We start from the raw sequence: 13,707 nt of genomic DNA, 5'->3' as shown, positions 1-13,707 counted from the left end.
CAGTGGCCACTTTATTAGGTACAGGAACAGGGCACAATGTGATCGTCCACTGCTGTAGCCCATACACTTCAAGGTTCAATATGTTGTGAGTTTAGACATACACATCACTGTTGTAATGTGTGGTTATTTGAGTTGCTGTCAGCTCGAACCAGTCTGGCCATTCTCCTCTAACCTCTCTCAGTAACAAGGCACCTTTGCCCACAGAACTGCCTCTCACTGGATGTTATTTTGTTTTTACTTTCACCATTCAGAATCAGGTTTATTATCACTGGCATCTGAAGTGAAATTTGTTAACTTAGCACCAGCAGATCAATGCAATACATAATCTAGAAGAAAAAATAAACACAAAATAAAATAATAATAATAAATATGTAAATCAATTACTGTATATGTATATTGAATAGATTAAAAATCATGCAAAAACAGATACACTATATATTTTAAAAATTGAGGTAGTGTTCAAGGGTTCAAAGTCCAATTAGGAATCAGATGGCAGAGGGAAAGAAGCTTTTCCTGAATTGCTGAGTGTGTGCCTTTAAGTCAAGTCGCTTTTTATTGTCATTTCGACCATACCTGCTGGTACAGTACACAGTAAAAATGAGACAACATTTTTCACGACCATGGTGCTACATGAAACAGTACAAAAACTACACTGAACTACATAAAGAAACAACACAGAAAAAAAAAGTACACTAGACTACAGACCTACCCAGAACTGCTTAAAGTGCACAAAACAGTGCAGACATTACCATAAATAATAAACAAGACAATAGGCACAGTAGAGGGCAGTAAGTTGGTGTCAGTCCAGGCTCTGGGTATTGAGGAGTCTGATGGCTTTGGGGAAGAAACTGTTACATGGTCTGGTTGTGAGAGCCTGAATGCTCCGGTGCCTTTTCCCAGATGGCAGGAGGGAGAAGAGTTTGTATGAGGGGTGCATGGGGTCCTTCATAATGCTGTTTGCTATGTGGATGCAGTGTGTAGTGTAAATGTCCGTAATGGTGAGAAGAGAGATCCTGATGATCTTCTCAGCTGACCTAACTATCCGCTGCAGGGTCTTGCGATCCGAGATGGTGCAATTTCTGAACCAGGCAGTGATGCAGCTGCTCAGGATGCTCTCAATACAACTCCTGTAGAATGTGATGAGGATGGGGGGTGGGAGATGGACTTCCCTCAGCCTTCGCAGAAAGTAGAGACGCTGCTGGGCTTTCTTTGCTATGGAGCTGGTGTTGAGGGATCAGGTGAGATTCTCGGCCAGGTGAACACCAAGAAATTTGGTGCTCTTAACGATCTCTACCGAGGAGCAGTTAATGTTCAGCAGGGAGTGGTCACTCCGTGCCTCCTGAAGTCAACAATCATCTCTTTTGTTTTGTTCACATTCTGAGACAGGTTGTTGGCTCTGCACCAGTCCATTATCTGCTGTACCTCCTCTCCGTAAACTGACTCGTCGCTCTTGCTGATGAGACCCACCACTATTACCAGCAGGCAGGAGGTTTCTGTACCTCCTGCCTGATGGTAATAATGAAAAAAGGGTATGCCCTGGGTGTTAGAGGTCCTTAATAATGGACATTGCCTTTCTGAGACACTGCTCCTTGAAGATGTCCTGGGTACTTTTTTGGTTAGTACCCAAGATGGAGCCAATTAAATGTACAATCCTCTGCAGCTTCTTTCTCTGTAAATTCGAGAAATTGTTGTGCGTGAAAATCCCAAGAGATCAGCAATTTCTGAGATACTTAAACCATCCCATCTGGCTCCAACAATCATTCTACATCAAAGCCACTTAGGTCACTTTTCTTCACCATTCTGATGTTTGGTCTGAACAACAACTGTAGTTCTTGACATTGAGTTGTTGGTATTTGATTGGCTGATTAGATATTTGTATTAACGAGCAGATGTATAGTTGTACCTTATTAAGTGGCCAATATAAGTTTAAATTATTTATATCTTTAAAGTATTATTAAGGAAAATAATCCTGGTTTCATTTCCTCTTAGCTTTAAGTTCCAAAATATTTTAAAAACCAAAGCTGATTCATGATCATTTATTGAATCATTTTATTTGATTTAGCAACGATCAAGTTGAGTTGCAAGAAATACTGCGATTGTAAATCATTTGTTAAATTAAATCTGCCTTCCTAATTGCATTAGCTCTACCAGCAAAATGCTAACTTTGTCTCAGTGAATGACATTGATTTGAAAAGGTAGGTGCAATTCTGAAAAAGTGTTGTCATGTGAACTGCAAGAGGATCTGTGCTGATGCATGGCATCTTCTGTGACGACTCTTCACCCCTTGTGAAGCACATAAACAGCATTCAATTCACACCAATATTGTTCAGTCTCTAGGTCTGGAGAGAAGTTAGATGACTTGAAATTGTCATATTTACTGACTGATTCTATAATGGATGTCGCAGTCAGACGTTTGGCATAAGAACCGTATGAAGAAAGCTAATGAGCTAAAGGAGGTATTTCAAAAGTCAATTGTTCATGAGAACTAGAAAGTCAAAACAAATACAGTTATAGATAAGTTCCATAAGACAAATCTAAACATTAAGGAGGTCAATAAGCATTAAAAGTACTGTAATGAAATATTGAATTTTTAACAAGGTAAGTATAATTAAGATATAAGTAGTAAAAATAACAAGGTCATGCAAAAACGTTTGTGTAGCCAGGTAGGAAAGTGATTCAGTTATTTATTCTACAAATGTCTAATTGGTGATGCTTTAAACTCCACTCTGCCACTACATAAATCCAAGCCCTTTTTGAGACAGCACTACATTAACTTTGTGGTACTAAATAAACAGCCTTATCTTATTTGTAGTTTGCTGTGGTAACATGTGCTCCTTATTTACATTTCCTGTCTCTTGTATAGCATTGGTCATTAATCTGTGCAAACAAACTTAGTACTTACAGTGAAATCCCAGTACAGAACCAAATAAAATAACTTAATTTTGCACTAATAATGTATATTCTACTTTTTCTGTGTCTCTATCAAATTTCACTTCAGTAACTCCCCACCTAAAGGAGTACCTACTATCTCATTTCTCTGTCAAAGTGTTCATAAATTGGAAGCACGCTGCACCTGTACTGGAAATCATAATCCCAGTTTCTCATGTCTCTGCTTGCAGATACACTTTACCAACTCTAGAACTCCTCTGGTGAATACAGCTCTGTACAATAGTTAGAAGTAGCTTCTTGGAAAACTCAGCATTCATGTCATTGATAGTTTGAAAAAAGATTTAGAAGGAGCACCATTCCTGAAAGCATTGATCGGCAAGACAGCCAGTATGCAAACAAAGCCAGAGTTCATTGCTTTGAACATTTACATTTCCTGTACCTCATCTCTTGGTCATTTGGTAATCCCTCCATGCCATTCAGGACGCAGTAAGTCTGTCTGGAGAGTCAAAGAGACGAGGACAGCTTGCCACAGGATGAATGCATTATGGCAGCTGTTGGGAATCCGGGTGGCATTATGACTTAGAGGGTGAAGGTAATTGGCAACTATCAAGAACTGAAATAATGAAGTCTGCTTACAAGATAGCAAGATAGCACAGTTGTTTCATAGCTCCAGTGACTTGGAATTAATCCTGACGTTTGGTGCTGTCTGTGTGGCGTTTGCAAGTTCTGCCTGTGATTGCATGGGCTTCCCTGGTCACTCTAGTTTGCTCCCACATCCCAAGGATTTGTGCTGGTTAGTAGGTTAACTGAAAATTCTCTATTGTAGGTGAATGTTGGACATGTGTGAGAGGCAAGGATGCAGGAAAATAAGCGGACTAACACTTTAGACTTCCAGTTTTTTAAAATTTTTCACTTTTTTCCCCCGATTTTCAAAGGTCTTCTTAGGGGTATGTGTGACGTTAGCTGGAAAGCTGACTGGCTTAATCACCTTTTTTACTGCTCATAGCCACTTAGTTAGCAATGCTGCTGACTGATTGGCTGCCGGCCAGTGCATGTTGGCAGCAAAAAGTAGTTTCAGTCTTAATCTATTTGATTAATTTATAATGTCAAAGCTATCTCAGTTAATGTAGCTACCACCCTTCTTGGTATTTTTTTTTCCTCTCTGAGGATGGTGACTTATGGTGTTCTATGGGCCCAGACGCCTTTCAATCATTAGTCCAGTCACTATTCTTCATGGGAACACTGAGACAGTGATTACTAAGAAGCTATGTTACCATGGAGAATCTTAAATCCACTTATTCTGAGCAAGGTCTAATGAGGAATCACAAGCAGGCAACCTGATATGATTTTTGATTCACTCCTGGCTATTCCAGTTCATTGACTTAAGTGGATATTCTTGAAGAATAAGCCGTGCAGCCTTATTGCCTTTGGCTTTTTAATCACAAAGTGGTTCTCATTTCTAGAAATGGCAGTGCGTGGAGGATGTCACAGGAAAGCTTCGACTTCATAAGTGCAAAAGAGTAGCTGATGCTGCAGCCCCCGACAGGAAGAGCTCTGGGCGATTTCAGTCCAAATACTATGACTCCAATGGGCAAGACTGCGACTGTGAGCAAAATGGGTACAAACTGAGCCCAGCTGTCCGACAGAAACAGAAACTGTTCTCCAAGCGAAGTAAGCGACTTTCGTTCTTTTCCTGTGGCTGTCAATCACAAGTTTAAATTCTACATGAGAAATCTTTTGGATAATGTTATAAATGATATAATTTTAAGGTACAAAAAAGGAAAAAAGGTAAGACTAAGCAAAGAATGATACTACAAATAAAATAGCTGATTCATACTGTTACCAAAATAATTTATATTTTTGGAACCATTAGAAGCTATTAATATGTATAATTGTTATTTATTCAATGCATCAAACATGTTATTGGTTGGTTAAACATCATTATATTCTTGTTAATAAGCCACTTCCCCCAACAATGGTGCAAGAAAAAGTTAGGATGATACAGATGACCTTACCCCTTCCCATGACTCACCCTTGCCCCTAAATTTTGTCGGAATTCTAGCATTGGAGGTTGAAGGAGTGGAAACCTAATCTAAGTGGCAAAGCTGAGGCCTTTCAAAATTCCTGAAGGGGGCCTGATCAAAGAAGCTGCAGAACCTAACCTCTCAGATCCACTTTGCCATAGGAAGTTCGGCATACATTTCTTATTTAACTCTGTTTAAGTTCCTTGTGCATTTGGACTACCAGAAATAATTGGGTTGCTCCTCCATCTAATCTTCTACCTTTACACTTATGAAGCTTCAAAATTGACCTGCTCATTCTCCACTTCTTCTCTTGCCCTGAAGCCGACCTTTGCAGTGACCCCCCGATTCATACCTTGTGCTCCTATCCCAAGAATTCATACCAGCTCATAACCTATGTCGTGTGGTTGCTCTTATTAAATGAAAAGGTATTACATTTCCTTACCATTGCAGAATATGGAAGTTCTGTTTTGTCTAAGTGGTGCTTCCTGTAAAAGTAGAATGTTAAATGGATAAATGTAAACATGAGAAAATCTGCAGATGCTGGAAATCCAAGCAACACCGACAAAATGCTGGTCCTGACGAAGGGTCTCGGCCTGAAACACCGACTGTTTACTCTTTTCCATTGATGCTGCCTGGCCTGCTGAGTTCCTCCAGCATTTTGAATGGATAAATACAGTTGGTCATTCTTTGGCTCAGCTTTGCTGACTTCTAGTGACACCTAAGGGTTTTCTTTTGAAATGGCAGTTTCAGCTTAACTTATATGCTGGAAAATACAGATAAAGATTAGCTTTATTTTTAAATGTACATCAAGGCATTGAAACATACAGTGAAATGAGTCATTTGCATCAACAACCAACACAATCCTGGAGGAGGCCTGACCAATGAATCTGCAAAACCTGACCTTCTGACCCACTTTGCCATAGGAAGTCTGACATATGTATATTATTTAGTTTTATGATTTTAACACCAATGAATCTGCTGACGACACTACACTGATTGGCCTAATCTCAAATAATAATGAGGCAGCCTACAGGGGAGAAGTCATCTCTTTGACACAGTGGTGTCAAGAAAACAACCTCTCACTCAATGTCACAAAAACGAAGGAGCTGGTTGTGGACTACAGGAGGAATGGAGATGGGCTAACCCTATTGACATCAGTGGATCTGGGTTGAGAGGGTGAACAGCTTTAAGTACCTCACCATTCACATCACCAAGGATCTCATGTGTTCTTTACATACTAGCTGTGTGGTACAAATAGCACAACAGTACCTCTTTTACCTCAGATGGTTGAAGAAGTTTAGTATGGCCCCCCAAATGCTAAAAACTCTCTATAGGGGCACAATTGAGAGCATCCTGACTGCCTGCATCACTGCTTGGTATGGGAACTGTGCCTCCCCCAATCGCAGGATTCTGCAGAGAGTGGTGTGGACACCCCAGCACATCGGTAGATGTGAACTTCCCACATTCAGGTGTGTAAAAAGGGCCGAAGGATCATTGGGGGCCTGAGTCACCCCAACCACAAATCGTTCCAGCTGCTGCCATCCGGGAAACGGTACCGCAGCATAAAAGCCAGGACCAACAGTCTCCAGGACAGCATCTTCCACCAAACCATCAGACTGATTAATTCATGCAGATACAATTGTATTTCTATGCTATATGGATTGTCCAGTTGTACATACTATTTATTATTAATTACTATAAATTGCACATTGCACATTTAGACAGAGGTGTAACATAAATATTTTTACTCCTCATGTATATGAAGGATGTAAGTAATAAAGTCAATTCAATTCAAATTATTCTGAGGATATACTGATGGCAACTGCAAATGTCAAATTCCAGCTCCAACATCGCCTGCTGACCCTTTCTAACTCATTCGTCCTTGGAATATAGGAGGAAACTGGAGCACCTGGCGGAAACCCACAAGGGAGATCGTAGAAACAGTGGCAAGGATTGAACCCTAGTCGCTGGCACTGCCACACTGCCATGTGAGCCGTGAACAGAGCAGAATTCCTTATCAGGAGAAAGAATTTGAAAACAAACATGCCTTAAGCAGCAACCCTTCCTCAGATATGCAAGACTGGCTCAACTATTGGCATACAATATTCATTTTTATTTCTTTCATTATTCATTATTTGTAATGGGCCAGAGGCTGCAAGTCACCTGAGTTAACCATGGAGCAACGGTGTTAGTACAAAGTAACTTTGCAGAACTGCCATTGTAAAATTCCTTTCTCCAGCTACTACATACATAAATTGTGAATCCCTGCACGGCAGCAGGTCCTCAGTGCTATTGTCTGGGAAAATGATAGGATAGGGGCACAAAGGAAAAACATACCCCACACAAGCTACTACTGGATAATTATTCATAGCCAATTAAGCCATATTCCACAGCTTAGCAACAGTCAATTATGTCAAAAACTAGCATTCATAAATTATTGTTAATGAAACAATAACAGACATGTAATTATAATAAAGTTTTAAAAATTTATAACTTCAAAATAAATTTAATAAATATCATTAATTTTTCATTAAATAATAAACAGCAGGCTCCCTAATAGAAATCAGTTTGAAACCTTTTTCAGTGCTGGTTTCATAGGCAGGTTTTTCTATGTAAAATGCTGAACAATTGTTGTGAGTTCATATTCCATTCTGAGGTTCTTGACAAGTCCAGTGTTGGACACAACCAGGAAATCACTGGCAAAGAACAATAATCAAATTTGGGTCCACATGTTCATTCATGAGATTGGTAATTTTTTCCACCAATAACTTCCAACATATTTATCTTTATGCAACTACAGTATCACACCCAATCTATTTTGTCAAAGTCCTCTCCTAATTTTTTTCTATTTTTGTCTATTACATTTCCATTATATATTCTGCTTCAGAGCGTTTATTTTTTAAAGATTTTAATTTTGGCTCCATTTTGTCTTTCTTTGTTAGCATCTTGCTCTTCCATTTGATTTTCTTCCCCCTTTACATTTTGCAAAACACTGTGCTCTGAGCACTCATCTGTGCAAAGTGCAAGCCAAACATTCTCAAGGATAAAATGGCAGCTACCATTGGATCACTTCTGGAATGTAGCACAATATGACTGTGAATCATATCAGGAATGTTTTTACCAGATGGTATTGCCCTTTCCCATCTCTTCTGCCAGGTTCCATCCAAAATTCACTTGTTTTTGGCATTGTAAAAATCACTGCTAATTCCTTTACTATGATTTGAACAGTTTGTTTTAATGTCAACTTGAGAATCACAAATCATTAGATTTTAAGAACTGAAGATTGACTTCCATTTCTGACCAGCAGTTAAGTAACTGTGACTTGGAAGTTTCCTTACAATTGTTAGTAATCTTACAAATTGCAGCTATTGTTTAAAAAGCAAGATTAGCAAGCTAGCCAGGAGTCAGTATCCATTACATTAGAAATGAAAGACTGTATATAAATAAGAGAGACCTTCAGGACTTTTTCTAAATGGTTTCAACTGATCCAATACCATTTAGCCATTAGTACTTCCAACAGTACAAAGACAGATCACCAGAGCTAGGCTAGAATCACAAATTTTATAGTCCTATGTACAGTTAGCAACTACAGGGAGACAGCTGAAAAATTATAATTAGACTAACAAATTACACTTCTCTCTCTCTCTCTCTGCTCCTCTATTCTCACAACTACTCCATCTCATCTCACAGGGCATGTTGAGATTTTATATCTTCAGACAATTCTCTGTTTGTGGGCAACAAATTATCTTCACTATACATTTGCTCTGTCCCACTAAAGAAGATAAAGTAAGGCACTACTGTCTCTGCATGTACTTTCACTGCCAATTTTTTCAAGATATAGCTGCCTTTGAATCCTACCATGCTCTCCTCAGTCTACACTTATGCGAGTAACTTGTGAAGTTTGCTCCTTATGGCTTTAGTTGTGTACTTCATAGTCCAGTCTCATTAATGCTTTTATTTTCTGCTTTCAGAATTTAAGCAAAGCTACATACGGAATCGCTCAATCCGATCCGTATCCATTGAACTTGAGGGAGAAGTTTATGATCTGGATCTAGATGAGGGATTTGACCCTGTTTTGCCAAAGCGACATGACATAGCAGATGAGGATGAAGAAAACATGGGTGAAAGCAGTGGTACTGGCAATAGCAATGAATTAATTGTACCTTCTTCAATTAAAGTTACACATAAGTAAGTTGCCACATTTAACAACATTTATTTAGTAAAGTTATTTAACATATCTTTTCTTTTATTTGCACTTACTTGCCATATTATTCCGCAACTAGGAATGCAAGAAAATATGTCTGCATTCTGATTGAGAGGTATCACGTTGGTTGGCCAGATCTTAACCTTCAATAGATTTTTTTGGTGTACATTATTTATCTTGATTGCCAGGAATTCTTAAGAGGCATACAAATTGCATGCAGAAGAATTGGCTTAGAATTAAAAGCATAGATATATAAGTCCCCCATTTTAAACCAGGCCAGGAATTGGATGAAAGACGTAAAAGAATGCAGCAGACAGGCTGGCACCTCAGAGAAGTTCAACGTCAGAATGTCATCCACATTCCACAATCTGGCTCCTGTTTAAAAATGGAATAAATTGTTAATTTCCCCAGGACAGGACTCGTACCTTTACTAAGACCCACAGAAACCCTTCTCAGGAAATATGCAAGGAATTGCAATGATTGTGATTGGGGTGAATGGTGGATGAAAGAAGATGGAATTGAAAGTTTGTATTGGATTGGAGGAGGATGGAAGACAAGATCAGGGAAAACACGAGGAGAAAGCTTCTTCCGATTTGAGAAAAGATCATAACTTAACCCAAACACAAAGATACAATGTTGTATTCCTCATTATGAAGTCTGAAAGTGTTAAAGATATCTCAATTTGCAAAATCAAGAACAATATTGAGTGTAAATCATTTAAAAAATTGTTTCAGTTACTGAATTTGCTGTGGGAGGCTTTGAACTTGCATCTTCAGACCAATAGTCTAGACTTCCAGGTTACCGTACCTATCAAAGATTATTGCCTACTGTGAAAGAATACTGCTTACTTTCATAGTGCTTCAGCAGTAAACGTTAGTATATCACTATACTTAATTTATGTGCTGAGAAACAGAATTACAGATTGTTCTGACCTTCTCATAGGTGCTTCATATTGGCCAATGACACTGTTCAATGTGATGGTGATCTATACAAATCACTTCAAGCATGGAAGGATCACAAATTACACATTGACCATGAGGTTAGTCATAGAGAAATAAGTAGTAACATTTCACTTTGAAATGTACTCATGAAAAATGTAAATAAATTCAGTGTTCCCTGAATCAATTCTGAAAGTAAAATATTCTTATCATGCATAATGTAGAGTCTGAAATATTTTTGTGCTAACAGTTTTTTTTTAAATTTCTGTATCATTGCATTGAATTTTGTACATATTTAGTGCAGATTCTAATCTCAAGCTAGACCATAAGACCATAAGATACAGGAGCAGAATTAGGCCTTTCAAACCATTGCGTCTGCTCTGCCATTTCATCATGGCTGATCCTGGATCCCATTCAACCCCATACACCTGCGTTCTTACCATATCCCTTGATGCCCTGACCAATCGGGAATCTATCAACTTTCACTTTAAATATACCCATGGAATTGGCCTCCTCCACAGTCTATGGCAGAGCATTCCACAGATTCACCACTCTTTGGCAAAGAAAAATTCCTCCCTACTTCTGTTCTAAAAAGTTGTTCCTCAATTTTGAGGCTCTGCCCTCTAGTTCTGGATACCCCCACCTGAGGAAACATCCTCTCCACATCCACCTTATCTAGTCCTCTCATCATTCAGTAGGTTTCAGTGAGCTCCTCCTAAATTCCAGTGAGTACAGGCCCAAAGCTGCCAACACTCTTCAAATGTTAACCCCTTCATTACCAGAATCATCCTTGTGAACTTCCTCTGGACTCTCTCCAATGATAACACACCCTTTCTGAAATAAGGGGCCCAAAACTGTTGACAATACTCCAAGTGCGGCCTGACTAGTGTCTTATAAAGCTTCAGCATAATCCACTTGTTTTCTTATTCTATTCCCCTTGAAATAAATACCAACATTTCATTTGCCTTCCTGACTACAGACTCAATCTGTAAATTAACCTTCTGGGAGTCTTGCACAAGGATTCCTAAGTCCCTTTGGACCTCCTGATGTTTGAATTTTCTCCCTGTTTAGATAATACCCTGCACTATTGTTCCTTTTACCAAAACACATTATCATACATTTCCCAACACAAGCTATAAATGAAACTTATCTACTATTAAGAACAATGAATGAATCAATTTGAAATTAACATAGGTCATGACTTCACAAGATAATACTGTAAACAATTTCAGTGGGAGGTTTCACACTTCCAAGTGTTTGTCTTCTCATCATACAGGAAACTTTACATAAATCCAGAAGACAAGTTTAAAATAATCAAGTCTCGAGATTTCGCCATTGAATTCCATGTAGCTTCATGGAAAAGACCCAACAGTTAATGCTATGTAACAGAGGGCCAATGAATTCTTGGTGAAGAAAGGGATTAACTAAGTATTGATTAAGTACCATCTTAACATAATCTTATTGAGGCTATTGGACAGGTACCTGTGGATTTCAGTCAGTCAGGTTTGAATGATGCTGATTATAATTATTAAAGTAATGCCTTGAAATTTTTCTTTAATACCTTTGGCCTTCAGTGAATAACTTGACAGAGTAATATCTTCATTAAATAACCTCTAGCTATTTCTCCTCTCAGTTAAGTAAGTAAGGTACCAATCAGTCTCGCCTCAACATTGTCAATATGCTAGTGTGGATTTGATTAGCTGAGTAACCTATTAAATGTTTTTTAATATATTCAAGACACAATATATTATTTTAAATGTTACAGCTAGAAATGTACTTTGTACAATCTGCACCACATGAAAACTTGATTCTGGTGGTTTAATGATATAAGCAGGTAATCCTCCCTTGACCTCTGTCCTTAGATTGAAACCCTCCAAACCAAAATAAAGAACTTACGAGAGGTCAGGGGTCACTTGAAAAAAAAGAGACCTGAAGAATGTGACTGTTCAAGGATGAGGTTTGTTCTGGAATTGCAGCTTCCTTCATTATGTCACTAGAATAGTCTTCTTTGCATACACCAACTTTCATGTAGACATCCCAAATATATTGAGTTAAAAAGACATTTTGGTTGACAATTTTGGTTGACAATTTTGTTTTCATTTACTATTTTAGCATGTAACTTTTATCGTGTCATTTTTTGTGGGTATCTTTAATTGGTGTTACGTGACATTTTACAGATAAGAGAGAGGAGATGACAGCCAAAGATGGCTATAACAAACAACTTAGGTTGTTGCTTAAGTTGATACCCTTAAGAAACTTTTCATTGTTCACTATGAGGATATGTCCTTTTTTTTGATATGTCCTTTTTTTTCCCTCACCGCATGACAATGGTAACTGTGTACCAGTGTCCCATTATTGTCCCACTGTAAGTTATCATCCATCTCTTTGGATGCAGTAACATATATCCAGCGCATTTCTATCTGGACTACAAAAGGAGAGGATTAAGTCAAATCAGACCTGATTATGGGGAAACCAAGGCTTTTTTCAGCCAGAGCAAGTCTAGTCTTTGATGTCCAAGAGGATGTGGCTGGAGGAGGGAAGAGCAACATAAGTCTTTTCTGCTAAATGGTTCTTTAGCAAAGTGCCTCATCTTCAAATGGATTCTCATGGGGCCTAATCTTTCAGTAGATTAGTATGGGGCCTAATCAAATGAATATGAAGCTGATTATTGTGGCAACTGGCCACTTTCCCTGCACTTCCTCAACTCATAGTCCAGTCTTTTCTGCAAACATCCAAATAACATAAACTTATCCACATTTACTGATTGGATAACCTTTCCTCACCCCACATTCCAGACATGGTTAGGATCAAAGGCCGTTGGTGGCCATTGTAATGAACTTCAGCTGCTGGAATTGTTCTGTACATTTTCAGGCCCAGATAATGTTTGTAGCTTTTTTTCTAATTAGAGTATAATGTTCATAATACTTTTGGTGAAGCTGGTGACTTTTTAAATTAAAAAATCAAGAGCATTGGATGTTTACATAATCCTGTAGTAATCTGTGTACTAACAGTGTGTACTTAAAAGTACTGATCATGAGTTCCGCAAGGTTTACTGGTAAAAATATAATAGAAAATACAACCTTCCGGATGAAGACTGAGATTTGTTAAACTGGTGAAGGGGGTGGGGGAGTGGTGTTACAATCAATATTTTTTTCAAAGGTTATAAAAATAACACACTTTAGAGCTTGTCGGTTACACTAAAAATCATTTTCCTTCACTTACATAATCTCTTTGTGTATTTTGGGGTGTGCATTTTGTGGGGAATTAAGTTGACGATAATATTGAAAATTGTGAATGACCATTGCAATACTTACTCACATTGCCTATAAAATATATTTGTTGCATCCTCTTTGTGTTCTGTAGTTTTCCCTCTAAGCATAAGGGAATGAAAGGAAAGCTCAAGCACAAAGGATCTCATCATCCCTTCAAGTAAGTCTGTCCTTAACTCAAATCTTAAAGAACATTACTGAGATGCCTGAAGTATCCAGTGACATTCTACAGTACATACAATTAGAATTAGAATAGAAATTGGTTTACTGGGGAGCAGTGAAAAGTTTGTCTTGCATACTGTTTATGCAAAACAAATCATCACACAGTGCATGAAGGCAGTACAAGGTAAAACAAAAAAAAATTGAATGCAGAATGAAATGCA

The 13,707-nt window shown here is 38.3% G+C and overlaps 1 protein-coding gene across 6 annotated transcripts in view; it reads left to right on the top strand.

Annotated features, from left to right (window-relative positions):
* The window catches only part of LOC132399808 (extracellular sulfatase Sulf-2-like), a 315,476-nt gene that overhangs the window by 279,367 nt on the left and 22,402 nt on the right, over positions 1-13,707 (top strand). For all 6 annotated transcript variants that reach the window (XM_059980581.1, XM_059980577.1, XM_059980578.1 and 3 more), the window contains 5 exons: positions 4,353-4,560; positions 8,885-9,101; positions 10,060-10,156; positions 11,918-12,012; positions 13,419-13,484. In XM_059980581.1, the coding sequence (XP_059836564.1) occupies positions 4,353-4,560; positions 8,885-9,101; positions 10,060-10,156; positions 11,918-12,012; positions 13,419-13,484 (683 nt within the window). The remainder of the gene's footprint in view (positions 1-4,352; positions 4,561-8,884; positions 9,102-10,059; positions 10,157-11,917; positions 12,013-13,418; positions 13,485-13,707) is intronic.

The sequence above is a fragment of the Hypanus sabinus genome, chromosome 9, assembly GCF_030144855.1.
Source record: "Hypanus sabinus isolate sHypSab1 chromosome 9, sHypSab1.hap1, whole genome shotgun sequence".
In the NCBI taxonomy this organism is placed as follows: Eukaryota; Metazoa; Chordata; class Chondrichthyes; order Myliobatiformes; family Dasyatidae; genus Hypanus; species Hypanus sabinus.
The sequence above is the reverse complement of the archived record's forward strand: the minus strand, read 5'-3'. Positions and strand labels throughout refer to the sequence as shown.